Here is a 27626-nt window from a genome sequence, read left to right on the forward strand (position 1 = left end):
ACATTTCTATCAATATACTTCATCTAGTACTTTTTTGTTGTTGAACCTTTAGTTGTTAGCACCACCATGTGGATATAAATACACCTCCACTTTCCTTATGAAACTATAGGTGTTATTTCTGTTTTCAAACGGCCACATCTTAGAAAGATGCCCCACATCTCTGACAGAAATGTGACCCGGCCAGAGCCTCCTTCACAAAAGCTGATTGTTGCTCCAGAGCCACATGATTGAAACGCATGGTGACAATTTCAAGCCTTTACAGCTTCACAGCATGCTCTGAATCTCACAGGCAGTCAGGAGGAGCCACATTCCCCCTCGATTTGTCCAAGTCCAACCACTCTGCTTCCAGGATTAACTTCTACTTGAGGTCCTCCTGCGAACCAGCAGTTATGGACAGGTAAATCTAACATCCCGTAAGACATGTGAAATGGTTGATCTCTTTTTAAACTGTGGGATGTATGCCTGCAGAAACAAATGTGCATGGATCTTGATGCTCCTTCCTCTGGTCGGCCTGAGTGTGGCAGAGGCCACACAAAATTTGACAGATTTGGGTAGGTCATCCCACAATTCTCATTTATACTTTTCTTACAGGCATTGTAGCTTCATAACTATTACTTACTGTATTACTTCTTTCTTTTTCTTTACAGAAAACATCGCTGGGAAGTTGGTTTTCTATCAGATGGAAGGAAATGCCTCCTATGTGAGGGACACAAGAGAACTGGCTTCAGATGTTCCCACTGAGACCATGTTTGAACTCTTCGATCCGCAAAAGAATTTCAGCACGGCAAAGTTCAGCTATACGTGGGACTTAGGCAATGGGTACGAGGACTTTTCAATATTTAAAATGTTAAAAAAAAAGGTGGGACGCTTTTCTTTTTCTTTTACTACTTCTTTTGATGCAGAGAGGTGATCCAAGGGACCGAGCCAATGGTTCGCTATCATTACACTGAATCGGGGAACTACACACTACGGCTAAAAGTTGGAGCGATCGTGACCAAATATTCACCTCCAATTACTGATGTTTACTCCACGGATGTCCAAGTCCTCGGTTTGTAGTTTGTAGTTTAAGTTCATGTGCAGTTTACAAAATATAAAAGCTTCATATCCAGCCTTCCAATTTATTTGAAATGGTCTCATATACATGCTGTATGGTAAGTAATGGTGAGCTGAAAATAATCCTAGAAATTGACAAAATGACTAATAACTGAAATTAATGTGTAGATGCCATTAAAAACATCGAACTGAAGGGGCCCTCAGATTACAAGGTGTCTCAGAACACTAGTTTGGCTTTTCATGTTGATGGAAGGTAAGCCACATTTTTTTATTTCATGGTTATTGCAATTAAAGGCATGCTATCCTTTGAATTTGACATATTGAATACAATATGATCAATGCAAGTTACAATGGAAATGATCAGTACGAAAAAGAATATCATATAACCCTGTCTGTTTACCCTTTCATTTTTAAGATGTTTTATTTCATTTTGATATGCTTGACCAATGCAGGTAAAATACCACGACACCTCTCTCCTGTATATGTGTGTGTCTTTAGCCCTCCCATATGGGTGTGTTGGAGTTTCCTGCCCAACTGTGTGCCGGACCCGACAGGGAGCTGCACGCTGACCATGCTGTATGAAAACACGCTGCGACTGAACCACACCTTCACCTCTGCCGGCATCCACTGCCTTGACATCAGCGTCCACAATGACATAAGCAAGTTGCAGACCTCCTTCAGCCTCTATGTCAGGAGAAACGGTGAGTGGACGCACACACACAGACACACACACACACACACACACACACACACACACACACACACACACACACACACAAACAACTTTCCATGGAAGAAGATAGGAGAGACAAGACACAACATATTTGAGCAAGAAATGAAACAGGGGGGATTAAAAGGCAGATACTTGGGTTCTGAATTTAAGGCTTAGGAAAGTGGTTGACCATTCAAGGTTATGAAACAACTCCAAAATATATTAGATAATGACAAAAGTGCATTTTCATAAAGTTACCCAACAAGGCGGAGCCTCTACTTTAATGTAGATAATATATATATATATATATATATATATATATATATATATATATATATATATATATATATATATATATATATATATATAATGTTTTTTCTCATTCCTCCACTTGATTCTACTGAAACAGCATTTGTGAAGTTGTAGATCCATCCTCCCCAAACACATATTTACACCTAGGGACAACTCTCACATGACGAACATTGAACCATAGCGACCCCTCAACTGCTCTGATGTCATGCTGTGAGCTCTGAGACCGGAGACTTTAACTCCTCAAGCTATGATGCAGTACTTTCCCTTTAACTTAACAACATTTAACACTTTCAAGGATAGAAAAGAAATGTCTGACAGTGACATAATTCATACGAAGTCTGTCAAAATTATGAAAACATGAATGAGAACAAGCTGTCACTGCACTTAACATGGGAACTTCTTTTTTTACTCTTATTATCAGCTTGTATGAATGAACGAGAGAACCTTGAAAAAGCTTTTTGATGATAAATCAAAACATTAAAACAGAGAGAAGAGGATATAAACCAGTTTAAATATTTGTAAAATACAAATTGTCTGTCAATTTCTTACAGTACAATATCTGTATGTATATAGATATATACAGATATATATATATATATATATATATATATATAAATATATATATATATATATATATATATATATATATATATATATATACATACAGATATATACATATATATATATATATATATATATATATATATACAGATATATATATATATATATATATATATATATATATATATATATATATATATATATATATATATACATATGCATCTACGTATGTCCCCTTTCAATTGAGCAGGTGATTGGTGAACTGGTTATTTTATTTGTAAAATCTTACTATCTTCAAATAAACCCATACCATTTGTCATAATCTTTAAATATCAATGTTATTATACAAATGTATTAATTTGTTTACACTTTGACCTACATCCACTAACGACTTTAAGGTTATCATTTGCACGGCTCTCTTAGTTCTCTAAACTCACTCCGTTGAATGAATCAAAATTAGTGACACTTTACAATGAATCAATTCAATTTGATGCGTGCATGCAGTTAATTATTTCTAAAAGTTAATAAATAATGTATTATTTAATCCTTCTCTTCTGGATGGCCTCCCCCAATCAAAAAAGGTTCTTGAAGCTAAGGGACGCCGTGTTGTGTCATGAGGTGTTTCAGATGAAACTGATGTGCTGATTAGCTGCGTTAGTTCCACAGACGGAGAGAACAGAACAGTGGACATCAGGGCTGCTCGGCACATGTCGCTGTGTTCAATTGATTTACTGCTGTTGTGATGAGACTTTAACATGAATACTCCTTTAATATTCCTATGTTTACATGACTCACTGGAATTCACATAAGTTAATATCTTAAATGTAAAACAATGTAACAAAGTCAAGCGTTTTATTAACATTGTGATATCAAAATGAACAGTTGGGGTATGGGATAGACTTTTCAATATTTTTAAAATTCAGTTTAAAATGCAAGTTAAAACATTGTGTAAGTGTTGTTTAGCTGTGACTTTGATTCTAAAAGGACCAAACTCACAAGCAACACATGTTTTTCCTTTTGTTTGAACTGCAGATAACACCCACTTGATCTTCATCCTGTCATGTGCTGCCATTCTTGTTGCCACCTTCTCCTTCATCGCGGTCATCGCCTGCCGCCCTCGTCACCACAACAGATCTCAGGTACAGAACAGAACATCTTACAAAGACAACTCACATTATGTAAAGTGTGCTTTTATATTTCAAGAGAACTCTTTATTGCCCAGGCAAACAATGGTAGCATGCTTCATCATGTTGTGCAGTAAATAATCCCTGATGGGTGTTTGTCTTCATTAGCTCTGATGAAGAGTCCAAACCCTCAGTGATTGCAGTTTATGACCACAAGGAGGCTGTCTGTGCTCACATATACATGTGTGTGGCAAAGCAACTCCAAGAAATGTCTTCATAGTTTGTGTAGTTTAATCCAATACGTTGAAACAAACATGTTTTATCACATTTGTCTTGGCATATTTGATTCTTTTTGCAGATTGCTACTTCCAGCAATGCTATATTCCTGAAGAACCAAGAATCTGAAGGTCAAAGGGCAATTGTTTTTAACTTCCCCAATGTGGAGAGGGGAGAGAAGGAGCCACTCCTCGTGCAGTATGGGACACAATACTGATCTTAACCATCACACTGCTCCCTTTTGTCTGCTCTGTCTGTGCTCCGGCACATGTAGGCAAAATAAAATGCACAATTATGTCATCACAGAACAATTCTCATCTTGCATATGCTATATGTGTATTTAGCTAAATCTGTGAATAATTTGTCCACAGCACATTTTATTAAATGCAGTTGCATAAGCAGTGCCTGTATGTGTTTAAGACTATGGTCTGAGCTGTGTTAGTGAATTGTTGAGTCACAAATGTTCTGTCAGTAAGTAGTTCACACACATTCTGTATTATAAAGGTTGATCAGTTAATGAGCCACAGACCTTTGGCTGACATTCAAATTAACTCATAATAAATTAATTGTGCAATTGCAGATCATGTTTAAACAATGAATGCTTGGCTAATCATGCTGTGAATAGATCATTTAATTATGTTCCTCCCCCATATTGATGTATTGATGCTTTGCTTTCCGGAAACATGTTTCCTTTTTTAGATTGTATTTTTCTCGCAGTGCGAAATATTAAAGAACTAAAATATTGTATATACCATTTGTATTAAGCAGATCTCCATGTTTGAATTCTTAAACAAATAGAATAAGTACTACTCAAGATTTGTCACTGTACATAACGTACATAAGTATCAACGTACTTAATCATTTAATACTAACAGATAATAATGATAGCAATACATTACATTAACTGACGCTTTTATGCAACTTACATTTTTGCTCTATACACCGTAGACACAGCAACTGGGAGCAATTAGGGGTTAAGTGTCTTGCTTAAGGACACAACAACGACTAGCTGAGCCGGGGAGCGAACCACCGGTCATCTGATAGAAAGACAAGCATGCTAACCACTGAGCCACAGTCACCCCACATTACAGAAAGCGTAACTGATTCTTTTTTGTTTGTCTTTCAATACTTAACACTTATTGAATAAGTTGAAGCTGTTTCACCCACAATGTAACACACTATTTACAAGAAATTAGCAGTAATTGTTCTGGATTTGAGACACAATGTAAGAGTGTTCAGTCATGCTAGCAGGTTGTGCCAATCCAATTTGTAGATAAAGATACTTCTTCACTGGAAAGATGATATGTTTTACCTGCTTGTGGCGCTAGAAGAAGTCATTAGGATGCACATTTCATGACATTATATCCAAAAGTTGCTGAAATATCACAGCCTGGACCAAAGTGGTAGGCTTGAATCCTTGACTCTTTCCAACTGCGCTGACGTCAGTCATACCATGCGGGTGCTTAATGATTGCTCGTCCTCTGTTAGAGATGTCACAAAATTATTAATTGTGAGTCTCCTGATGAATGGCAGCTGTCAGTTACGCTGTGGGAAGCTGCCGGTGCTAAAATGAATACCTCACATCCATCAAAGGATCGACCTTGAGCTGAAACACCGCTGTACTAAAGTCTGCAGCCTTTTTCCTTTTTGAGAAGAATAACTTTTAACGAACATGGATTTGAACAACATAATATATGCTACATCATCTATCGCTGCTGGGTAGTTGTTCATATTAAAATAGCCTTCGATGTGGTAGGATCATATTTATGTGCTCTCTCATTAGAAATGTGTTATCCAAATTACTAAAACATATCCAAAGTTAATCAGAATATTTTAAGCTTAAAGCCATAAACTGACAAACAGGTGCCTATCTACACATTGAGCAGATGAAAGTCTACATTGTTATAGAAATATTGATTAGTGCAGCTTTAAGTGCTGCTAATAGAGTGAACTTGTAGTTGTCGAGTCTCTGATAACACAGTAAATCCATCCATTCAAACAAAAAGACTTTTCCATTTAATTATTTCTATCTTTGTTAAAAAAACTTGTTTTTGTCAAACCTTTTCACCAGGTTGTCATGGTAGTTTTTTTTCTGTATGATATAAGGTAATTTACTTAATAGCGCCTCTTTGTTTCTCATCATTTTTCCATCACATAAAATGTTTTGGCACGATACAAATAATCCAACAACTAACCAACCAACCTTATCCACTTATCTCAGCTTGTAAAATCAGACATAAAACATTAACAAAGTATGAACAGATACAGACTGGCCTTGGACGTCTTCTTTTCCATCTCCATGACCATTATTGATTGTATTTAGCTCCACATAGGGCGGATAGAGACTTTTATGTAATTGCTTTGTTTCCTTTCAGCCTGTGTCATTGGAAAATGGGTTGTTGTGAAGAGAGAGACATAAAAGTGCCTTTTACTACAGCATTACAATTCAAACAGCATAAATTGAGTCTTCAGACAAGACCACCTGAAAAACGGTCCTGTGGGAATTTGAACACATAAATCAGATGATTTCACCAAAGATCATATTGTAATGCCTGCAACACCAAAACTCAATCCCCGTCAGAGACCCGTACAGTGTCATGTTTTTTTAATCAGGCCAATGTCACAATTTCTTGACCAAACATTATCCCATTTACCAGAGGTGCATTTGAACTGCATAAATAAAAACGTTTTTGCACATTTTATCTCACTGATTGTTCTGTTTTGCTCAGGTTGAGCAGCTCATCTCGCATTTAAAGAGCTGAAATAGAAGCTTATACTTTGTGGTCATCAACATGTACAGTTTTAGCCCTCCTTAAGTAGTTTTCAAAGCAGAGTGTTGTTGGAAAGAGCTGCTTTGTCTGAGGAAGTGTGTATGAGACACCATCTCTGACCTTTCAGCCTTTCTCATCTGTTAAGTATTGCTAATGCCACCCAGGACGCAGGACACCTGTTGTGTTCTTGACCCGAGCCATCTGAGCCTCAGGATCCTGCTCAGCCTGTGTGATTAACTCATGTCTCTCCTTTGTCACCTTACCAGCTTGACCAATACTGATACCAAGAAGCAACATTATTTTAAACTGGTGTTGATCTGCCATAACTAATATGTCAAATGGATAACAGGAATTGCATTGATTAGCAGGAAACTTGCAATGTAATGGCTGACAGATAAAACCAAACCGACATTTATCAATTCAATTTGCAGTAGGAATTTTCTTTATTTTCAACATTTTCATTATTGGCAAAGCAAATCATTTTCAACACATAAAACCTTTATTGGCACTTAGGTCTCCAAAGGAAGGCCACAAGAAAATATGGACAATGCCTTATACAGTACATGTGCTAAAAACAATGATTACATTAAAAGACACAAAATAATGGAAAATTACACTTCACATTCAAGATACATTTCAGAGAATTTTGATCTAATCAGTTAAAAAAAAAAGTTGAATGCTTGATTGGACAATCCACTGCGACAATGTTACAAATTATAAACTGAAGATATATCACAACATTGCAGCTATGAATATATTTTTAAACATGATTCACCATTTAAACAAGTTTGGAAACAGATCAAGGCAAGGAAAGAAAAGCACGGTGATAAACTCACTGGTATCACTTATGTATGCAAAGATGTCAAACTAAATCCACAGTACTATTTCTACTAGCTATTGCTAACATGCTCCAACTACCCATTAGTACAGATAAAGAGCCAAATTGTACTTTTCCAGTTATATTCTCCTTAAAAAGGACTGAACGTGTCAGGATCAGAGGTGGGATTGATGTTGGCTCTAAGCCAATTTAAAGTTAAGGAATAGACATAACACTAGCCAGACCTTTAATCTTTTCTCACTGCCACTGCACGCAATACCAACTCACATGTCAACGGCAAAGTGTCTGTGTATTTGTAGTAGTAGCAAAACATGCGTGCGTCTGTGCCGGACTAGAGTGGATTTTCATTACTTCAAAGCTAAGGAGGGCGGGGTGTGTGGGCGAGTGAGTGGGGATGAGGATGTATGTCTTAGCACTGATACCTGAGGTGACCTTTTCCCATGGTGGTGGGTGTGTTGAAGGACTAAGTACCTTAGTCACGGTAAAGAAATACATGTAGTTCTCTGATTGCAACTTGATATGAAATGGCCACCAGTCAATGATGGGGTTAACCCTCCACTTGACCTCTTCTCACCTAGATCCCAAATCGCAAATATCTCTCTGAAGCAGAGCAAAGTTGTTACACGTCAATGTGTAAAGTGAAGTCCATAAACTGCCTCTCAGCAAGAGAAGACAATTAAAAAAAATGCTGAATGGATGGAAACAGCAGCTAATCTAAAGACAGGCCGGACAGATGAGTTTTAAGCATTCGGCAGTCGCTCCTGACACATCTCCAAGGGCCGCTTGAACGCTCCCCTCCCAAAAACTTCAACGTTGGTTGCAAGCCAGGAGATCACATTCCCGGGGATGTAAGCACTGCAGTTTGCCATGGACTGGATCTCGACCGGCTTCAGAACACGGTCCCAAATGTTCACCTGACTCAGCTCACCCACGAAGGCCTGTCCAGCATCAAAGCGCCCGCCCACCACGTCCTGTGAGGGCCATAAACAGCAGAATGTAAATGGCAAACGCATCAACTATAATGTAATCAAAGGCATTTATCTTACAGAGGTTGAGGAAGTAGTCAGTGGGACTATGGATTGTCATTAAACGTTCAGGGTCAAACAGTGTTGTATTCCTTGTCCTGTTCGATGATGCAAATGTTGAAGCATTTAAAATGGCGCAAAATCTGTCTTAATATCTGATCTGCCACGATTTTACTTGAGATTTGACATGTCATTGCAGGGTAAACAGAGGTGTAATTAATAAAGTTAACACAAGTATGGCCCTGTTCCATTTAGGTGGGCCAGGGCCATAGGGCATTTTGCATACTGGTTCACTGTTATGACTGTGAGTCATTTCATAGAATGGGTCCATAATTAATATTATTAATTACACCTGTGTTTACCCTGCTGGCATGTCAAAATGGCTGCTGTGAAAAGGAACTATTGTCCAAATGTCACACCGTAGTTCACAAAACAGTCGGCCTGATCTGTGATCCCATTCCGCACATTACTGAATACTATTATTAATCCATACTATCAGTAGGATGCAGTATGCAGTGTATAGTATCTACATTCAAGTGAATTACCCTTCATAAGATCATCTGAGCAACTTTGTTGCCAATTTAGCTCTTTCATTGTGCTAAATCCCAAAAAGCAGTCTATGTTGAGAGTTCATCCTCTGGGGAACACAAATATCTGTAAAACATTTCATGGTAATCCATCCAATAGTTGTTCCACATTTAGTTCTGAATCATATAGTTTGAAAATGTCCTCTGACAAGAACAGTCCTTAAATACTGATTACATTTCCACAAAACTTAACTGACGGATGGATGGATCTCATTCTGACTCATTCGGTCCAGAAGGAGACCTCAGCATATGTGGGCAGTGATAGAAACAATATTTTGCTATGTGTTCTGTCATGATAACCTGCCACCGGCTAATTACTGCTGCTTCAGGTGTACAAAGGTGCTCCATAAATAACACTGCTTATTAGCAGAACTGCTTGACATTGCACTTGGAAGTGTTTGACTTGTGAAAATGTGAAAATGCTGCATTAGTTCAACAACTAATGCAGTATTTTCATGTTCTGTTCTGCTTTCGTTGATCAGAACAAGGGAGCTACAGTGATGAGTAAGTCTACAGATACCGGCGTGCGTCTGACTCAAGGGGTCCGACTGCGATAGCTCACCTGCTCCTGCCCTAGGATGATGACCCCCCCAGGTTTGATGGGGTGCCAGGCTGCCAGGTTGTCGCCAGTTCCCAGCTTCCCTCCATCTTGGTAAGCGTCCCATTGGCCGTCCCGTGTGGTCCAGGAGATGCAGATGTGGTGCCACCTTCCATCACGTACCTCCAACGGCAACTGGGCAACCTAATGGTTCAGAATACAATGTACATAGTTGTGGTTTAGTTTATCATATAACTATACAGGTTTAGTAGATTTAGGAAACGAGAAACTCCTTGCCTTGTCATTGATGAGCAGCTCTATTGGGTTATTGCCCCATTCGATCAGCACAATCTCATTCGCTTGCCCTGGTACACCGTAAGAGAAAGGCGTGCCTATGCCAGGACTGGCGCTGGACTTGATCCACATGCACAGGGTGAAAGCGTACATCTCTGGTAGGCTCTTGGTGATGCGGCCGTACAGGTAGTTGGTCCGCTGGGGAAGGGACAGCTTAAAGAGCTCTGGGGACTTGAAGTCTCCTCCTCCTGGAATGAGACATGGAGAAAGGGAGAGAGGGAGAGAGAGAGAGAGAGAGAGAGAGAGAGAGAGAGAGAGAGAGAGAGAGAGAATAGGTCAGGAAGGTAGAGTTGTGAAGTGTCCCATAATTATTATTTTTGAACTTGTTAATTACTACCTTGGAATGGCAACCACATCACTTCCCTTTATGTTTCATACACAGACTGTGGTGACATAAAACCTCAACAAAGGCCCTTTTATATAAAGAAATGTCCATGTTTGTCTCTGATTCATCAGACCCTTTCAGCGCTTGTATTCCCCTGAGTGCCTTCCTCTGCCTCCTCTCCATTAGTGTCCTAGATGTACAATAGGTAGCATTCTTTATACAGTCTTATATTTCCTTCTGTGTCACACCATATTCGCATTGACTCATCCTCTCTATTGTACACCTTACCTACCCGATCATCTCATAACCGTAATCTTGACTTCATCAGTACAGTGATGAGTAGTGTTTTCTGTTACCTTTCTCCAGCTCACTGATCCTGTCCACCAGGGCGCTCAGCGTGCTCTCTGTCTTCAGCCTGTAGGCGGCTGTGGCATTGGACAGCATGCTCTTCTCCTCCTCCAGGCTGCTGACTTTCTTCAGGAGCTGCTTCTGCAGCTCCCTGAGCCGACGCTGCAGCAGATCGCGGAGCTCACTGGGGAACGAGGCGCCGGATATGTTGGCTCGCAGATGCTGTTGCTGAGGAAGGACGGACAGGTAAACATGAGCCGGAAGTGCACACGATTATCAAGGACAGTTAGACAACCCCCCCCCCCCCCCCCCCCCCCTCCCAACAAGTGATGTCTTACATCACCGCTCCATCAGTCCATTCTCCTGTATCACTGGTTGAAAGGCCTGAAAATGTAGTACATGTAAATACATGTAGCAATAAATGATCCCCAGCTATGCACAATTTTAGGAAGTTCAAAGCAGGACAATTAGACAATCTCTTTCTCACATAACCTTCTGTTAGATCCCCATGGTGCGTAATGATTCTCATAAGTGCCAGTCTATAGGGAATCCACAAAGTGTGGTAATCCAATAAATCAGCTCCAAGAGTCAAACTGTGCTTTACGCATGGCTTTGGCACAGAAGGTAGCATTGCGTAATTGGTTCCGACTTACCTCCAAATTCTCCAGCCGGTCCTTGAGCCCTTGCATAGTTTTTCCAAGACTGTCGATTGTGTCATTTGGATCTCTGGGAACATCCCCCATTGTGTTTTGCTTTTCTTTGCCCCAGGAACCCCCCTTGTCGTACTTCCTATCGTCGGTGGCTGAGGCGCAGAGGGACAGCTTGGTGGTTAGCTCATTGATGGTGCCTATCTGTTTGGAAAGCGTTTCTTTCTGCTGTAAAATTGTCTCTCGTAGCTGCATGACAGTATTCCTGAGCTCCTCTTCCTGGCTCCCGGCGTTCAGCTCTGGTAACAAAGTCACAGGGCAACTTAAATCGCCGCTGAGGGGTACAGCCCGGCAGATGTATCGCTTTCCATCGTCCGCCTGGCTGTTCGCTAGTTGACCGCTGACAAGCGCACAAACGCATAACAATCCGCACAAGAGTGAAAACATACCGGCGGCTTTAACCGTAAGGGAAATCAAGGGGAAGGCACTAAACACTAAACCCTTAACTCTCTCTAACGAAATCGCTTTGTAGTTTTAGTGCGTCAAATTGAATAGGTCCACCTAAATATCACGTACAACTATTTCTACAAAGTAGCGCCATGCCCAAACAGCAAAATGCAGAAAATCCGATCATGGGTGCTTCGGTCTCTGTAAGTCGCGGCCACTTAAAGTTCCTAAGGAACTATTTCTGGCGCAAACAGAGCGCACAGTGCGATGCTGACCGGACAGCTCCTCTTACGAAAGAGGATTACCAAAAAAAGGTGTCTGCCGAAGCTTCTGGATTGGTTGGAGTAGGCTGACGTCACCGAGCAGCTGGGGAAAACATTTGTTCATTTATCTATATTGAAAGGGATACAAGCAATGGAGACTGCGAGGAGGTAATTGTCTCACAACAGTTAAACTGGTCAGAGGGTTTGAAAGACGTCATCAGTTTTTGTTGCATCTCGGTATCATTTCATGTCCCCATATCTGCTCTCACTCCTGCTTATTCTGATGCTCTCTGGTTTATTGCTGCAGATGTTAATTCAACATTTAATTCTGGTCATAAAGCTTTAGTTTATATGGAAAAAAATGCAACTGAATGGGAATTGTTATATTTACAACATTACAATACTAAAGTTAAATCAATACTGTCCAATATGTCTATATTTGTTACTGGGGGATAAACTATTTTAGGGAAGCGTGAGAAACATTGTATTTCACTATGACGCATGCAACTTGTTTTATTTTTGATGACAAAGAAAACAAAAAATGTTTTTGAGGAAAGTGGCTCTGAGGGAGAGTCAAACCCTCTGCTATGGAAAAGAAATGCTGAATCAATTAACTAAAGAAAATGCTCAGCATATATATATATATATATATATATATATAATATATATATATATATTATATATATATATATATACGTATATATATATATATATATATATATATATATATATATATATATATATTGACATATTGGTTAATTGATTATAATAGCTTGACAGTGCTCTGAATTAATCAGACAATTGGCTAGTCAGTAAAAATGTGTGAATGCAAATGCCCTTCAAAGCGTAAAAGACTGCGTGTGAGTTGACCACAATAAAGTACTAGAGATAATATGAATTAAAAAATCCCTTTTAGCCCCATTAAGACACAACAATACCTAAATATAATTGGTTTCGTTTAATCTGGTTGATCAGATTGTTTGCAAGAATTTGAATTTCAACAATATACATTAACACAGACATATCAAAAACAGCATGAAGTTCAATGGTTGGTTCATAAAGTAACAATAAATACAAAACACAATAATTGGATAAGATCAATGAAGTAATATTTACTCTGATAAAATATAGAACAGTAAGCAATTAAGTACCTATATTCTATCTGTGCTAGTACATTTTTTGAGGACAAAGTTTCCAGCTGTCAAGAACATGAAAACTCATTATAAATCCAGGTGAGTCTCTTCAATAAAGGAAGCAGTGAAGAAACAGGATGTGGTGGTAAACAATTAGCAACAGCTGCCTACCTGGCTGTGAAAGGTCAATAAAACCCGGTGTACAGACTGGAAGACTTACCACTGTGCTTTTAACATGGCATCCAACCATGCTCCAAATCAGGTAGTCAGTCAGGGCGTTTAATTTATGGCTGTTTGGTTTTATTCGCTGATTCCACATTGCTCAAGCTTTTGCTGTTTTAAAACAGCAAGGAACTCAGCCGTAGACGGCTTCTTGTTTGAAATTAACGACATTGATCATTAATTTCAATGATTTGTCATCATGTCAATAAAAACACAGTTATTCAAGGGATTACATGAAACGTTGTTGAGGTTACATTCCGTTCCACGTTAATGCATCATATCAGATCATACTATCATGAATGATTCATGTCAATTAAATGTTTACAAAATCCATTACTTTTGACCAGTTTTTACAATTTGAAAATGAAGACTTTATTTAGGTTAGCCTCACTTATACTGTAAAATAAAGGACCCGTATAATTGTCAGCTATTCAGTGTCCTATTCTTCCCTTTTGAATCAAATCCATTCATTTGAAAAGCATATTTTCAGAAGTGGAGGATTAACTGCTTATAATCAAGTAAAAGTATAATATAACAATATTGTAGGGACAGTTCAGTCCATTGATTCCCAAGAGGTCAGGCCCCAACCAAAAGGTCATGACATTATTATGGGGTGTTAATTGGGCAGGAAGGAAATACAAGTTCTGCTTTATGTGAAATGTTTAGATAATTCAATTTGAAACCATCTGAATTTTAGCACAAAAAATGACAAGGGGCTCAAACCATGACGCATCAGCTTTTTCAGAAAAAAAGAAAAGAAGAAGAAAGGAGGGACCATGGGTTCTGGCAGCAGTGATTGGCCATCAACTCCTTCAGTTTGCTTTACTCAGTTAGCTTTGCAAAGCCTGTGCAAACCAATTACAATCATTGGTGGAAGACTCTGCCTCCCTCGGTAAATGACATCACACCTTTTTTCTGCTTATCAGGTGACAAAAACAAAGGGTATCTGCTCACCTAATTCACACTCCAGCTGATTAGAAACATCACCTTGAAATTGAGAAATAAACTTTGAATCATAAAGCTGGAGGATGGTCCGGGTCTTTAACTCAATTGTTTTCTGGTGCACAGAGAACATGTCCTCTTATACATGATAGAAAGAGTTCATTCACATGAGCTTCAGATGCGTTCATATATTTTCAGGGTATTGTTGATTCAGTCTCAAGGAAAGTGCTCTTCTTTCTATATGAGAAATAATAATGCACAAGTGATGCAGTTTCATCACAAGGGCATCAGCGCTGAAAAAAAACACAAATCTAATGGACACATGAGTGGTTTTTATAAAGCTGGAGAACCAGTGTGTCACCCACTCTCCCCTCTCAGGATGAAGCCCCAGTCACACACAAAAGAAAACACCAATGAAACAAATAGGACAGTGCAATAAGCCTGTGACAAACATCTTTTAGCAGATCATTATGTATAGGGAACAGAGAGCGAGAAAGATAATGAGAATGTCACATTGTATGTCCAATTACCTCTTAAATTATATATGACATTAATTGGAAGGAATATCTCATTCTGCAGTCTTTTGCCAGTGGTTTCACATTGGAAGGAGGAGGCTGTGAAGGAGAGAATTATGAATCAAAATCCATTAGTAATGCATGTGGGCAGGAGACAGGCCAATATAAACAATGAGCATCTTTCAACCTGGCCTCGTTATTTCCAGCTATTGAAACAAGCATTATGAGATTCAATCATTTTTCCTTTTTTTTTAAGAATACCAAGCTTTGTTGCCATACACCAACATGTGTAAACCACATAGTGTGTATGCTAGCAACTTAATAATCAGTGAAAACCACAGCAATTGCAATATACATTTCTTAACATCCTTAAATGTTTTGTAAGATTAATAAAATAAGAACAAAGCAGACAAACAAAATAATAAAACAAAGATTAATATTGATGTAGGCTGTGATTTGACCACTGCCATGATGTTTTCTTGAGCCATATCACTATAACATTTAAAAAAAAACACAATATTCCAAACTCCATATGTCTTGCTGGGCTCTATTAATGACTCACACCTATTCTCTAGCACAATCTTATGAAAATCTGAATTATTAAAAAGGAAATCTTGTCTCAAGATCAAGATCTGAGACCAATTTCCTCTAAACAACACATATTTATGCCAGGCATCAGATAAAAAAATGCCATATTTGCAATACTTCATTACCAGTTTACAGGATTGCTGCAGCCCCATGAGTTCAAGAAATGAAAAAAACAAAACGTATTGTGTTTTGTTCCACATATAGGGTTGGCACTGTGTTTGTTTACTCTGAGGATAGCCACTGGCTCCTTCAGTGGGCTGCCGCCTTGTGGTAAAAACAAACCATGCCAGCTAATGCATCTGAAGAAAATAATTAAACAATGAATAAATGATCTTAATTCTGTCAGTGGTATTACATCTCGTGGCCTGGCCCTCATAATTCTTCATTCATCAGTTATTCTCCATGATTACCATCAATATTGAGATATTTCAACTTGTTAGTCAGGTTGTAAAATATCTTTCTGCCTGTTCTTAATTATCCTCTGGCCTGATGGCACTTTCTTCCACTTCAGAACATGGACCAAAATTAATCTAACAACATTTACAATTATAGACTTGGTGGATTGTTGTAAAAACATCCTATTAATAACTTACTGACATGCATAACTGCAGATTTACTGGTTTATTCCAAAAGAAACTCATGACTCAGAAGGAATCAGCAGAATGAATTTGTTTTTTTAAATAGACCCTTTGACCTTTATTAAGAGGAGGAGAAACAACAGCAAAGTGGATTTTTCACAACCTGGAATTATTAATCTTTAACTGATCCATAAATCATAGGACTAGTCAATTTTGAATTAATTAATCATGTAGTCATTCATTTTAACCAAAACCAACATAATAATTATACAACTTCAAGTCAAGCTTAGAGAATAATAAACTTAGTAGACCTAAAGTTGGCAAAGCCTAAACTGATAAACTGATAAATTAGCAAATATATTTAGGCAATATATTTAAAGTCTACTCAAAACTGCATGAGTTGACGTGCTTTACATGCTGGCAAGATACAGTGCACCTCTCCTAGAGGGTTTTGTACGGGGATGCGTTCAAGCGCAGTTACCCGCAAAGTTACTTCCTTTGCTAACAATCTTGGGAGCCAAAAGACCATCGAAAATGATGGTCTTATTTCCACAGGTTTCACTGTGTATCATTCCGCTGGTACTAGAATAAAACGCTTTGGTAAATACTTTGTTATAATAGTAATTGTAAAATACTGAAAATCAATTGTATCACTCCTCCGCATATAGCTTTGTCAATAAAACATTATTACACTGTATTCTTAGATTCATAAGAAAAATATGATACCCAATACGCGGAGGGATATCACACATCTTAGCTGGTCTCAAGCCCTGAGCAGCAGCGCGAGAGCGCCGGATACGGAGCGAATCGGCAGTTTCCTCTCTGTGGCGCAAGGTAAGTACGAATGGTTAGCTTTTTCTAATAAACTTCGGTAAAATAGTAGGTGTTTTTCACATCCTCTTACACACGAATACCTTTACAACTATTTTTTGTCTGAGAACGAGTGCTTTCTCCCTGTGTTTATATTCTCTTCAAGTTTGCTTGTAATGTTCGGGGATTCGCGAGCGCTTTCTTTCTTTTGGGAAAGCTAGCTTATTAGCTAACGGTTGCTAGCGTGTTCTGCAAATTACTGTTAAACGTGCCTTTTGTGGCGGCGTTGAGCTGATGCATGACCGCGCAACTCCTCTTCACGATATAATGGTTCCCGCTTTGACGCCTGAAAACCCGTGTTTAATTCACAAATATTATTGCACGCTACAAAAATCGTCCTAGCTGATTCTTGTTATGACGTCATCAATGTACGCCCAGCAAGAGGCATGTTTGTGAATCTGTTATGCTACCGGTTTACATTTTCCGTAACAATGCATATTTTTGCCTCAATTTTAAGCAAATGTTTCTTCAGTTGGATTAATGACAACGGCTCTTGTCCCCCGCATGTTTTCAGCGTACATGAAAGCACACTGAGATCTGTGCAGACTGCTGTCTGCACCGTTCCCCACAGCAGTCATGTCGGTCCCATCTGCCACCATGGCCTTCGTGCCTGCGCCCAGCCCCACTGTGGTGGACCAGACTACACTTATGAAGAAGTACCTGCAGTTTGTGGCAGCGCTCACAGATGCCAACACGCGTAAGTTCATAGACCTCGTAGTGTTTTGCTAGACATGAGTTATTCCAGAGGTATGACAATGGCAGAAGAAAGCCTCAAAATGAGTTTCAGAAAACAAATATATCTATTTAGTCACATTTTAACGATTAAGCGCACATTTTCTTAAAGTATCTGTTATTGTACATGTCAGTAAATGGATGCACTTTCTTGTGAGTTTGGTGTTACCCCAAAAGGTTTTCATCTAACTTTACAAGTGATATAGAGCTATTTCATCATGTTATATTTCACTTCCTCTATGCTACCTTTTGTGCTGGTTTCATTCTCTAGACTAGATCATGATCAGGTGATCAGATAAAGTATTGATTAGGGTTAATGCAACATATCCCATTACTTTAAATCAAGTTTTTTAAATATTTGGATATTAAATACATATATAATATGAAGATCTTTGAGGATTTCATGTAATAATTCACGTAGCTATTTCCACATAGAGAGAGAGGGTCTTATTACATTTATTGTTTGGAATTTTTTATAATTTAAAGTTGCAAATTCAAAGCACACCTTTCTCATGCATATTAATTAAATGCATACAGTATAATGTGTTTCTGCTTAGTGTTAGCAAAATAAATGATGGTTTAGATGGTACTTGTGCTAAGCATGGGCAATGTGATGAGAGCGAAATGCTTTAGTCCAGTCAAAGGTATGTGTGTCTGACAGTGCTTGACCGTGTGAGTGTTTTGACTTGTGAGTGTGATTTGTGATGTACCTTTTGATCAAGCTGGATGATGAAAGTAAAACTGATAAGATCTGAAAGTCCCTGCTGAGCACATGTAGGCAGCCATGAAAAGTGGAACTATATGTTAAAGTTTGATTAATGGTGGCATTCTGTCCTTCAACTTCTAGCTGATGAAACTAAACTGAAGATGATGCAGGAGGTCAGCGAGAACTTTGAGGTAAGTTTGATGAATGCTGATGAATTGTCTGGAGTTGATGGATTTTCATTTTCTCTTTTGCTGTATTAGGATGGATTTTAAGTAGTTTAATAGATTCGGCAAAGGTCTAATTTTCTACAGATTTTTGTTGTTGTAACGCAACCAGGGAACGTTGTTCAAGGAATACAAATCTTTTATCAAGGAATACAAATCTTTTATGAAAATTGTCTCTGCGCTGAAGCATGGCTGCAGGATACACCGAGTTACTTACTACATGGCATAACATGTCTTGGAATTTAACTTTCAGAATGTGACATCTTCGCCTCAGTACTCCACCTTCTTGGAACACATCATCCCTCGCTTCCTTACGTTTCTTCAGGATGGAGAAGTACAATTTCTGCAAGAAAAACCTACACAGGTATGTAGCTAAAGACTAAAGTCTGTGCTTTTTCCGCCACTCACAAATATCAATCTATCCATTAATGTTCAAAAACTGTACGGACAGAAATCCAGTGACCCAGAAATACTGATTTGGTCACAGACACTAGTCTATAAGTAATACATCCAAATGTTATGTTACATTAAGTAGCATGACTGCTGTTGTAGACATGGTCCAACATCCTCAAACTGTTATAATTCCAAACACCCACTTTTGATCAAATCAATCCATTTGATCATATCAAATGGTTTGATACCTTGCATCAACATACTATCCTTTTTTTTTATAGCAATTGAGGAAGCTGGTGCTGGAAATCATCCACCGCATTCCAACAAACGAACACCTTCGTCAACACACCAAGAATGTTTTGTCTGTGATGTTCCGATTCCTGGAGGTATGAGTCCTTTTTCTAACAGAACAGTTTACGTTTTATTATTTTTTGTAACTTTTTACACTTGTAGTTTATTGGCTTTACTTTCTAACAGCTCATTGGTTGTCAGAACTCGGTAAATGCTCATAACGTGCCAGAAAACTAATATAAACCCACCTCTCAAAAGCTGCAACATATGGCAATAGTTTTGTTTTTAAGTAGACATTTTACAAAGAAATAATAAAACAGGTGGGGTTCATTGCTGTGGCACTGGAAAAGTGTTGACATCACTGTGGATAGTGGGCATATTTGTATAATATGTTAATATGCACTTTTTCATAGATATAAGTTAGGCTATTGTGTGGCCATTTCACCTTTTTTTTTTTTAAATTTTTTTTAATTTAATTTATTTTTTCACCTTTTTCCCCCACCCAGATTGAAAATGAGGAAAATGTGCTGATATGTCTTCGCATCATTATTGAGCTGCACAAACAGTTTCGGCCTCCAATTTCTCAGGAGGTGAGTATCTCAGCCTTTTTTTCTTTTTTTACAAGTTTTTGTTAAGTGATATAAATAGTTGGCTGTCATCAATTTAGTACATTCCCTGTATTTTAAAAGTATGTCAATATTCCTGTGAAGCCAGAAAGTCGTTCTTTATTAAAAAGAATAGAAACATTGGACCTTTTTCTTGAAGTCTTGGATTAACATGTTTTCCATAATCTTCTCTTCTCAGATTCATCACTTTCTGGACTTTGTGAAACAGATTTACAAAGACCTTCCAAAAGTTGTTGTAAGTACAACCTTCATAGCAGGTGGCTTTGCTCTCATTTGCTCAGGTTTTTACTGGAAACACGAAGTAACATGCTTTTCTTTTTGGTTTGCCTTTCTTCCTTTTCACCTGTATCTGTGTTTCCTGTATTTCTTCTAACCACTGTCTCCTTCTGTGTGCTCCCACCAGGCCAGATACTTCGAGAACCCTCAGGTGATAGCAGAGAACACGGTTCCCTCCCCAGAAATGGTAGGGATGATCACGTCAGTGTTGGTCAAGACGGCACCTGAGAGGGAAGACAGTGAAACACGAACAGTAAGCTAACCAACAGTTTGAAGGAGTTCATAGCTGCCCTGTTTTACATCCAGACTGCATACCTTTACAGTACTATCTGTAACCACAGGATGGTAGTAGTGCACCATGTTTGTACAATAACAAAAGCACCAAACTGCCTTCAAATAGAAAATACATAAACTTTATTTTAAGCTCTCTGCATTCATTTTCAAACACACTCACTTATGTCGGTTAAACATGATGCAGTGTGGAATTTGTCTCATTGAGGAACGCTGCCCTTTATTATTATTTTTAAAGTTTAAATTGTTACAAAGAGTGTACTGAAACATAACAATCTCTAAGTAAAAGTGTGACATTTACAAATAAAACATGTACAAGTACTGACAAGGATTCAAACCAACAACCTTTTGGTCAGAAGTCCACTTCTCTAAACATTACTTTGTTTACCTCTTGCTTAATGGGACCATGGTATATCTTGTTAGATTCATTTTATTTGATAGGGCTTCAGCTGCCAAAAGGTGGAGTTAGTGTCCAGCATTTATGTCATCCAGTTATTTCAGTCATGCTAATAGTGTTTCTCTCTTTATTTCTGCCTCTAGCACACCATCATCCCGCGGGGCTCCTTGTCTCTCAAGGTGCTTGCAGAGCTGCCCATCATAGTGGTGCTGATGTATCAGGTTAGTGACACGATCCATTGTCCTGAGTAAGTAAAAAAATAATTATTGCAAAGTGTATGTGCGTGTGTGTGTATATATTACTTTTAGCCCTAAAACATTGCAAATGTAAAGAAAACAAAAACATGTCAATATATTTGGAAATGATAGGGTAAAATAACTATTTCCTCTTAGGGTTAGCAATTAAGTTGCTATTTATAAAAAATTGACACTAAATTAATTAGCACATCTGAATTTTTAGATAATTAGTCATGGCAGTATATTAAAATTAATGAGAGATTTTGGTTTGCTCTGTCCCCTCAGCTATACAAGCTGAACATTCACAATGTGGTGTCAGAGTTCGTGCCCCTCATCATGAACACCATAATGCTCCAGGTGTCTCCGCAGGCCAGGTGAGATGCGTGTGTGTGTGTGTGTGTGTGTGTGTGTCTGTGTGTGTGTGTGTGTGTGTGTGTGTGTGTGTCTGTGTGTGTGTGTGTCTGTGTGTGTGTGTGTGTCTGTGCATGCTCATGGAAGTGGGATGTTCAAGTGTGTGTCCTTTAACAAAGTTAATTTGAATTTTACAGCCATCAAAGTTTGTTTGGGTGCGTTTTAAGAGAATGGATTCCCCCCTCCCCATCTTTCTGTCTTGCACTAGGATGGTTGATGCTGTTGCCTGACACTTTGCATGCCAAATTTGAAGCTAATATCCATTTTGGGAAAGTCAAACTCGTAGAAATTGGCTTAGCAGGAGGCGAAACCTCCCAGGGTAGGAAGAGGCATTCGGAACAGGAAGGAAATGGAGCAGAGTTAATTTGGAGAAAACACCTCTGCAGTGTCTGGCAGGTTTAAAGAGAGTGTCTTCCTTACGTGCAGTAACATCTGTGACACAAACAAACAAGCCACCCATGTAGAATTGAGTCCCACATGTAAACCCACAATTTATCTCAACCTCTATAATTGCCACCGACTGCAGGTATACGGCATCATTAATGTCTTTGATGGGACTGATTGTTTTTTTATATGTAAATCATGCTGTTTCCTTTGCAGGCAACACAAGCTGTATAACAAGGAGCTGTATGCAGACTTCATTGCTGCACAGATCAAGACTCTGTCATTTCTAGCCTACATCATCCGAATCTACCAGGTACCCCTGTTTTGACTGTGCTGCATCAGTTTCTTCTGTCAACTAAGTCATTAGTGACTTGGTCATTAAAGAAAGTTGTCATTGATAGTTGAAGCCCTTTCACTTGCATCATGGTTTCTCTCACCAGTATTTTGCGACATGTTGATTAAATACCTAGATATTTTAAATGAATATTCATTTTAATATTGAATTTAATTATTTTTAAAATGCATTCTCTTGTCGAACTTGCTTACTATTAACTACGAGCAAAGTTCCACAGAATATATTGATGTAGTATATGAAGCAGATATGTTTTGAAGGATGCGTCAGGTGATTGGCAGAAAGCAGAGTGAGAACTTAATCTGCTAACTGATAGCACCAAAATTCGAAAAGAATGAATGGCACAAATAACTTCCTCTGTAGCTATCTCCTGCCGTACTGACTGCAGACATTATCAGGAAGTAAAAATGTGGACAATTGGCCCAAACATTTAAAAAAACACTGATAATACCATAAAAAGGACTTCTAACCCACATAGAAGAATTCTATTAGGGGATTTAGTAAACTGCTTTTTGTGGTGCTACAGACACCCTTCTTGTCCAAATTAAATTAAGAGGTATCACACTTCAAAAATATTGAATGCTTGCTCAAACGTTTGGCTTGTATTGGTATTAACTTGGTATATTCATTATTTTGCTGAAAATAGCTTGTCTCAGTATACAGTAATTTAAAGAATGTGCTTTTAATCTAATGTATGTATGTGTGTGTCTACCCATCAGGACCTGGTAGGGAAGTATTCTCAGCAGATGGTAAAGGGCATGCTGCAGCTGCTGACCAACTGCCCCTCTGAGACGGCTCACCTCCGCAAGGAACTGCTCATTGCAGCCAAGCACATCCTCACAACTGACCTTCGTAGCCGTATGTGTATACACACACACACACACACACACACACACACACACACACACACACACACACACACACAGTACATATCAACTAGTCTGAAACAGGAAAATTAGATGGCTGGGGGATTTTTATTTTTAATAGTGGTTCAGATCTTTGGTGAAACATGAAACACATTTTAGTTTAATGTCTGTCTTCCTGGCTCCAGTCCACATTATTGTCAAGTCACACATACCTTTTCATATTTCACATTGAAATAATACTATATATTTGCTGTCAAACCTCATTTTGATTTGGTGTCTGAGCAGTGAAAAGTGAGATGGAATAAAAGCTTAACAACCTATCAGTGAAATCTTGAAGCGACGGTACACATTCTTGATGATTTTCTGCACTATACTTTGATGTGTTTCTGTGGCTCAAACAATTTTTAGTGATTCAGCTCAATTTCTGTAAGAGATTTGACATTGAGGAAACTATCGAGCCACAATTAGGTGTTTTAGTGACTGTCTCTTGCTGCTAAAGCGGGGGAAAGAGCATTGATACACTTATTATTACATTCATTAAGAAATATGTATTTAAATTATTCTATATATGTCTATTATTTATTTGTCTTGGAAAAACTTAAAATAAACATTTTTATCTGGTATAAAATCATGCCATGCAAACATATTTTGTGTTTCAGAGTTTATACCGTGTATGGATAAACTTTTCGATGAATCCATCCTGATCGGTTCTGGTTACACCGCTCGGGAGACTCTTAGGTGAGTTTTCCACGTGTTCATGCTCATTTGATCCCCCCCGATGTCGGAGCCCGCTCTTTCTCTCTCTCGTGGTTGATTGCTCAGCCAGGTGCACGTTCAGTGTCCTAGCATATTAATCAGGCAGCCCTAAGTGCTGCCGAAACTCTCCAACAGCTAAGTTCACTTCAACACTGCAGCCTGGATCAAACTGTCAAGTTGTCATGTACACCCGCATCTCCCTCCGTAGGTAGATTTCAAAACCTTGTTGGCCCTCTTCAGATGCCAAACTGGCTTCCCTCATCAACAAAATAGCTGTCATTTCACATTAGTACTACATAGCAAACAAGGCAGTTGGCTGAGACCTGACAGGACTATCAGTGTCGCTCATTAGCGTGCTCACTCTCCCTTTCTCCTCCACATACTTGCAGTTACCTCCCAAAGCTACTTTCCATATCTGTCAAACCTTTGCTGACTGCTCCTGATTACATGCTTTTTCCTGCCTTTTTAGAAAATGTCAGTTTAAAGGAGCACAGCCTTTTCGTTTTTCACTCTTATTAAGTCATACAATATGAGTATAATTCGACTCCAAATGTCATAACTACATGTTTCAATTTCTTACCAGACCCTTGGCCTACAGCACACTAGCAGATCTGGTGCACCATGTACGTCAGAACTTGCCCCTGACAGATCTATCCCTAGCTGTGCAGCTCTTTGCCAAAAATATTGATGACGAGTCACTTCCCAGTAACATCCAGACCATGTCCTGCAAGCTGCTGCTCAACCTGGTAGACTGCATTCGCTCAAAGTCAGAACAGGAGAACGGCAATGGACGGGACATCCTGATGAGGATGCTGGAGGTAGGCAGCACACATGTTGGATCTGTGGAAAAGACACTGATGTATATTACATACACATTGATAGTGTAGTGAAGACATGTTGAGTAATTTATCCCTCTTTTTCCTATAAATCAGGTGTTTGTGCTGAAGTTTCACACCATTGCTCGATACCAGCTTGTCTCCATCTTCAAAAAGTGCAAGCCTCAGTCAGAGATGGGTGTAGTTGAACCAGGGGTGTTACCTGGGGTACCAGCCACACCCACTCCATCCACCACCCCTGCCATTCTACCACCCGCTCCTCCCACACCCGTCACCGCGCCGGCTCCACCCTCAACAACAACGTCCTTTGACCGAGCTAATGAGAAGGAAGACAAGCAGACTTTTCAGGTGTCGGACTGCCGCAGCTTAGTCAAGACTCTGGTGTGCGGCGTGAAGACGATTACTTGGGGCATCACTTCTTGCAAGGCCCCAGGAGGTGAGATGACACAGATCCATGCTCAACATGGCATATACATATATATCTCGCAATGATTTTTTTTTTTTGGTGAAGAATTTAAAACCTTTTATTTGTATTTATTTTTCCAGAAGCTCAATTCATTCCGAACAAGCAGCTTCAGCCAAAAGAGACACAAATCTACATTAAGCTGGTAAAATATGCCATGCAGGCCTTGGACATCTACCAGGTACGGACAAAGTTCTTGACTATTTTATATTTGTGCACTGAAAAGAATATAATAAAATAAAATGAAACTGGCCCCTATGAAAATTCTTAACAAATAATGTAAATAAAACATGACATTAATATAATGATTTGAATCCAACAACGGCCCAATGTAATGGCTCATGTCTCTTCTGACCAGGTTCAGGTTGCCAATAACCAGCAGACGTACATCAGGGTGGCAAACTGTCAGACTGTACGCATGAAAGAGGAGAAAGAAGTTCTGGAGCACTTTGCCGGGGTCTTCACCATGATGAACCCCCTCACATTCAAGGAGATTTTTCAGACAACTGTTCCATACATGGTGGAGAGGATCTCCAAGAACTACGCACTGCAGGTACATGCTCTCTCGTATATTAAGTGTGAGAATTAGTTTTGTATCATAAGTCATGTGTTTTTTTTTTTTTCTCTCCTAACAATTCAGATAATAAGGTCTTTAGTTAATTCATTATGAGCTATAAATCCATTTCTTGTTTTCTGCTGTTTCCCAGATTGTGGCAAATTCTTTCCTGGCCAACTTGTCGACGTCTGCACTATTTGCCACCATCCTAGTGGAGTATCTTCTGGAGAGACTACCAGAGATGGGCTCCAATGTTGAGCTCTCAAACCTTTACCTCAAGCTATTCAAACTGGTATTTGGCTCAGTGTCACTGTTTGCTGCTGAAAACGAACAGATGCTCAAGGTGAGTGGATGCTCTTGTCTTTTTTTAAATTTTTTGTTTGTTTGTTTGACTTATGTCCTTCTTAACTAATATGACTGCCTGTTTTCTCAGCCACACCTCCACAAGATTGTGAACAGCTCCATGGAGCTGGCCCAATCGGCTAAGGAACCCTACAACTACTTCCTGCTTCTCCGGGCACTCTTCCGTTCCATTGGTGGAGGCAGTCATGACCTGCTCTACCAGGAGTTCCTGCCCCTTCTACCTAACCTGCTTCAAGGTAAAGCCTCACACACCATTCTTCCGAATGGGCAAATTTGTATATGAAGTGGAGAAAAAAGTATACCGTAACTCCTCCCCTAATACGTTCTTCTTCCCCTCCGTGCTATAAGGTCTTAACATGCTGCAGAGTGGCCTTCACAAGCAGCACATGAAGGATCTATTTGTGGAGTTGTGTTTGACGGTGCCCGTGCGTTTGAGCTCTTTGCTACCCTACTTACCCATGCTCATGGATCCGCTGGTGTCTGCCCTCAATGGCTCTCAAACTCTGGTCAGCCAAGGCCTTCGCACTCTGGAGCTGTGTGTGGACAATCTTCAGCCTGACTTCCTCTATGACCACATTCAGCCTGTTAGGGCCGAGCTCATGCAGGTGGGTTTTTTCTCATTATCACGCCCAAAGCAATATTTACTGAGCAGCCTGGCAGGACACATTGAGATCTAAAAGTAACTGAATTTCTATCCACTGATTTCATAATTCTCTCAATATCACTTAGCATATCTGCCCTCTAGTGGTCAACAGTGGACGTGGCAATATCTGTTGAACAAGAATACCTCCCAAAACTCTTCACCACAATACTGCTGCACCATGTAGGGTCATTCATGTCCAACGTCAAGTCCTTGTTTTTCATTGCTCTAGCTCAGCATTAGTAAAATAAAACAAATTTAATAGATTATTTTGACTTTATTATCATTCGGTAGGTTGTAAATTACAGCAGCGTATTAGTTTTCCCAGCCTTTTGTAAATGTTTAGCAGTAAAGATTTTAATCTGTCATCACACTTTTGACAGTGATCAACTCTTTTAAAGGGAAACTTTTAAGATTTTCAACCAGCTTTGTATGACCACAATTCAGGTAGTAAATGCAAATAAACAAGACTCACCCAGAGCCAGTTGAAAACTCCAAAGTTTCCCCCTCACTGTTTAATGCCCTGATTCTCTTGTATCCTACAAACACTGGAGCTTATAATAGTTATCCGTCTCTTCCTGTGTTGCAGGCCTTGTGGCGTACCCTCCGTAACCCAGCTGAGAGCATCTCTCACGTAGCGTACCGGGTGTTGGGAAAGTTTGGTGGCAGCAACAGGAAGATGCTGAAGGAGTCTCAGAGGCTGCATTATGTGGTGACTGAGGTCCAGGGGCCGAGCATCAAGGCCGAATTCACTGACTGCAAGGCGTCCATACAGCTACCCATGGAGAAGGTAAGACC

The 27626-nt window shown here is 39.2% G+C and overlaps 3 protein-coding genes across 4 annotated transcripts in view; 2 read left to right on the plus strand and 1 right to left on the minus strand.

The window, feature by feature from the left end:
- Positions 1 to 490: 490 nt before the first annotated feature.
- On the plus strand, positions 491 to 4255 carry tmem130 (transmembrane protein 130; the record flags this gene model as incomplete). Its single annotated transcript, XM_079237751.1, has 7 exons — positions 491 to 551; positions 648 to 819; positions 903 to 1048; positions 1222 to 1306; positions 1552 to 1754; positions 3671 to 3777; positions 4121 to 4255. The coding sequence occupies 7 exons, from the start codon at positions 491 to 493 to the stop codon at positions 4253 to 4255; spliced, it is 909 nt and encodes a 302-aa protein (XP_079093877.1).
- Positions 4256 to 8387: 4132 nt separating this feature from the next.
- On the minus strand, positions 8388 to 11918 carry nptx2b (neuronal pentraxin IIb; the record flags this gene model as incomplete). The annotated part of the gene is made up of 5 exons (XM_079214545.1): positions 8388 to 8618; positions 9822 to 10001; positions 10095 to 10339; positions 10833 to 11052; positions 11478 to 11918. 5 exons carry the CDS (start codon positions 11916 to 11918, stop codon positions 8388 to 8390), a joined length of 1317 nt encoding a protein of 438 aa, XP_079070671.1.
- Positions 11919 to 17605: 5687 nt separating this feature from the next.
- trrap (transformation/transcription domain-associated protein) overlaps positions 17606 to 27626 on the plus strand; it is a gene marked incomplete at its 5' end in the record, with an annotated part of 79927 nt that continues 69906 nt past the window's right edge. For both annotated transcript variants that reach the window (XM_079237544.1, XM_079237545.1), the window contains 20 exons: positions 17606 to 17726; positions 18609 to 18658; positions 18945 to 19055; positions 19366 to 19470; positions 19882 to 19965; positions 20180 to 20236; positions 20405 to 20530; positions 21109 to 21186; positions 21487 to 21575; positions 22213 to 22309; positions 23068 to 23206; positions 23874 to 23952; positions 24554 to 24788; positions 24903 to 25242; positions 25353 to 25450; positions 25628 to 25822; positions 25977 to 26168; positions 26259 to 26424; positions 26537 to 26793; positions 27418 to 27618. In XM_079237544.1, coding sequence (XP_079093670.1) covers positions 17606 to 17726; positions 18609 to 18658; positions 18945 to 19055; positions 19366 to 19470; positions 19882 to 19965; positions 20180 to 20236; positions 20405 to 20530; positions 21109 to 21186; positions 21487 to 21575; positions 22213 to 22309; positions 23068 to 23206; positions 23874 to 23952; positions 24554 to 24788; positions 24903 to 25242; positions 25353 to 25450; positions 25628 to 25822; positions 25977 to 26168; positions 26259 to 26424; positions 26537 to 26793; positions 27418 to 27618 — 2820 coding nt within the window. The remainder of the gene's footprint in view (positions 17727 to 18608; positions 18659 to 18944; positions 19056 to 19365; positions 19471 to 19881; positions 19966 to 20179; positions 20237 to 20404; positions 20531 to 21108; positions 21187 to 21486; positions 21576 to 22212; positions 22310 to 23067; positions 23207 to 23873; positions 23953 to 24553; positions 24789 to 24902; positions 25243 to 25352; positions 25451 to 25627; positions 25823 to 25976; positions 26169 to 26258; positions 26425 to 26536; positions 26794 to 27417; positions 27619 to 27626) is intronic.

This window comes from Taurulus bubalis, assembly GCF_910589615.1.
Source record: "Taurulus bubalis genome assembly, chromosome: 2".
NCBI lineage: Eukaryota > Metazoa > Chordata > Actinopteri > Perciformes > Cottidae > Taurulus > Taurulus bubalis.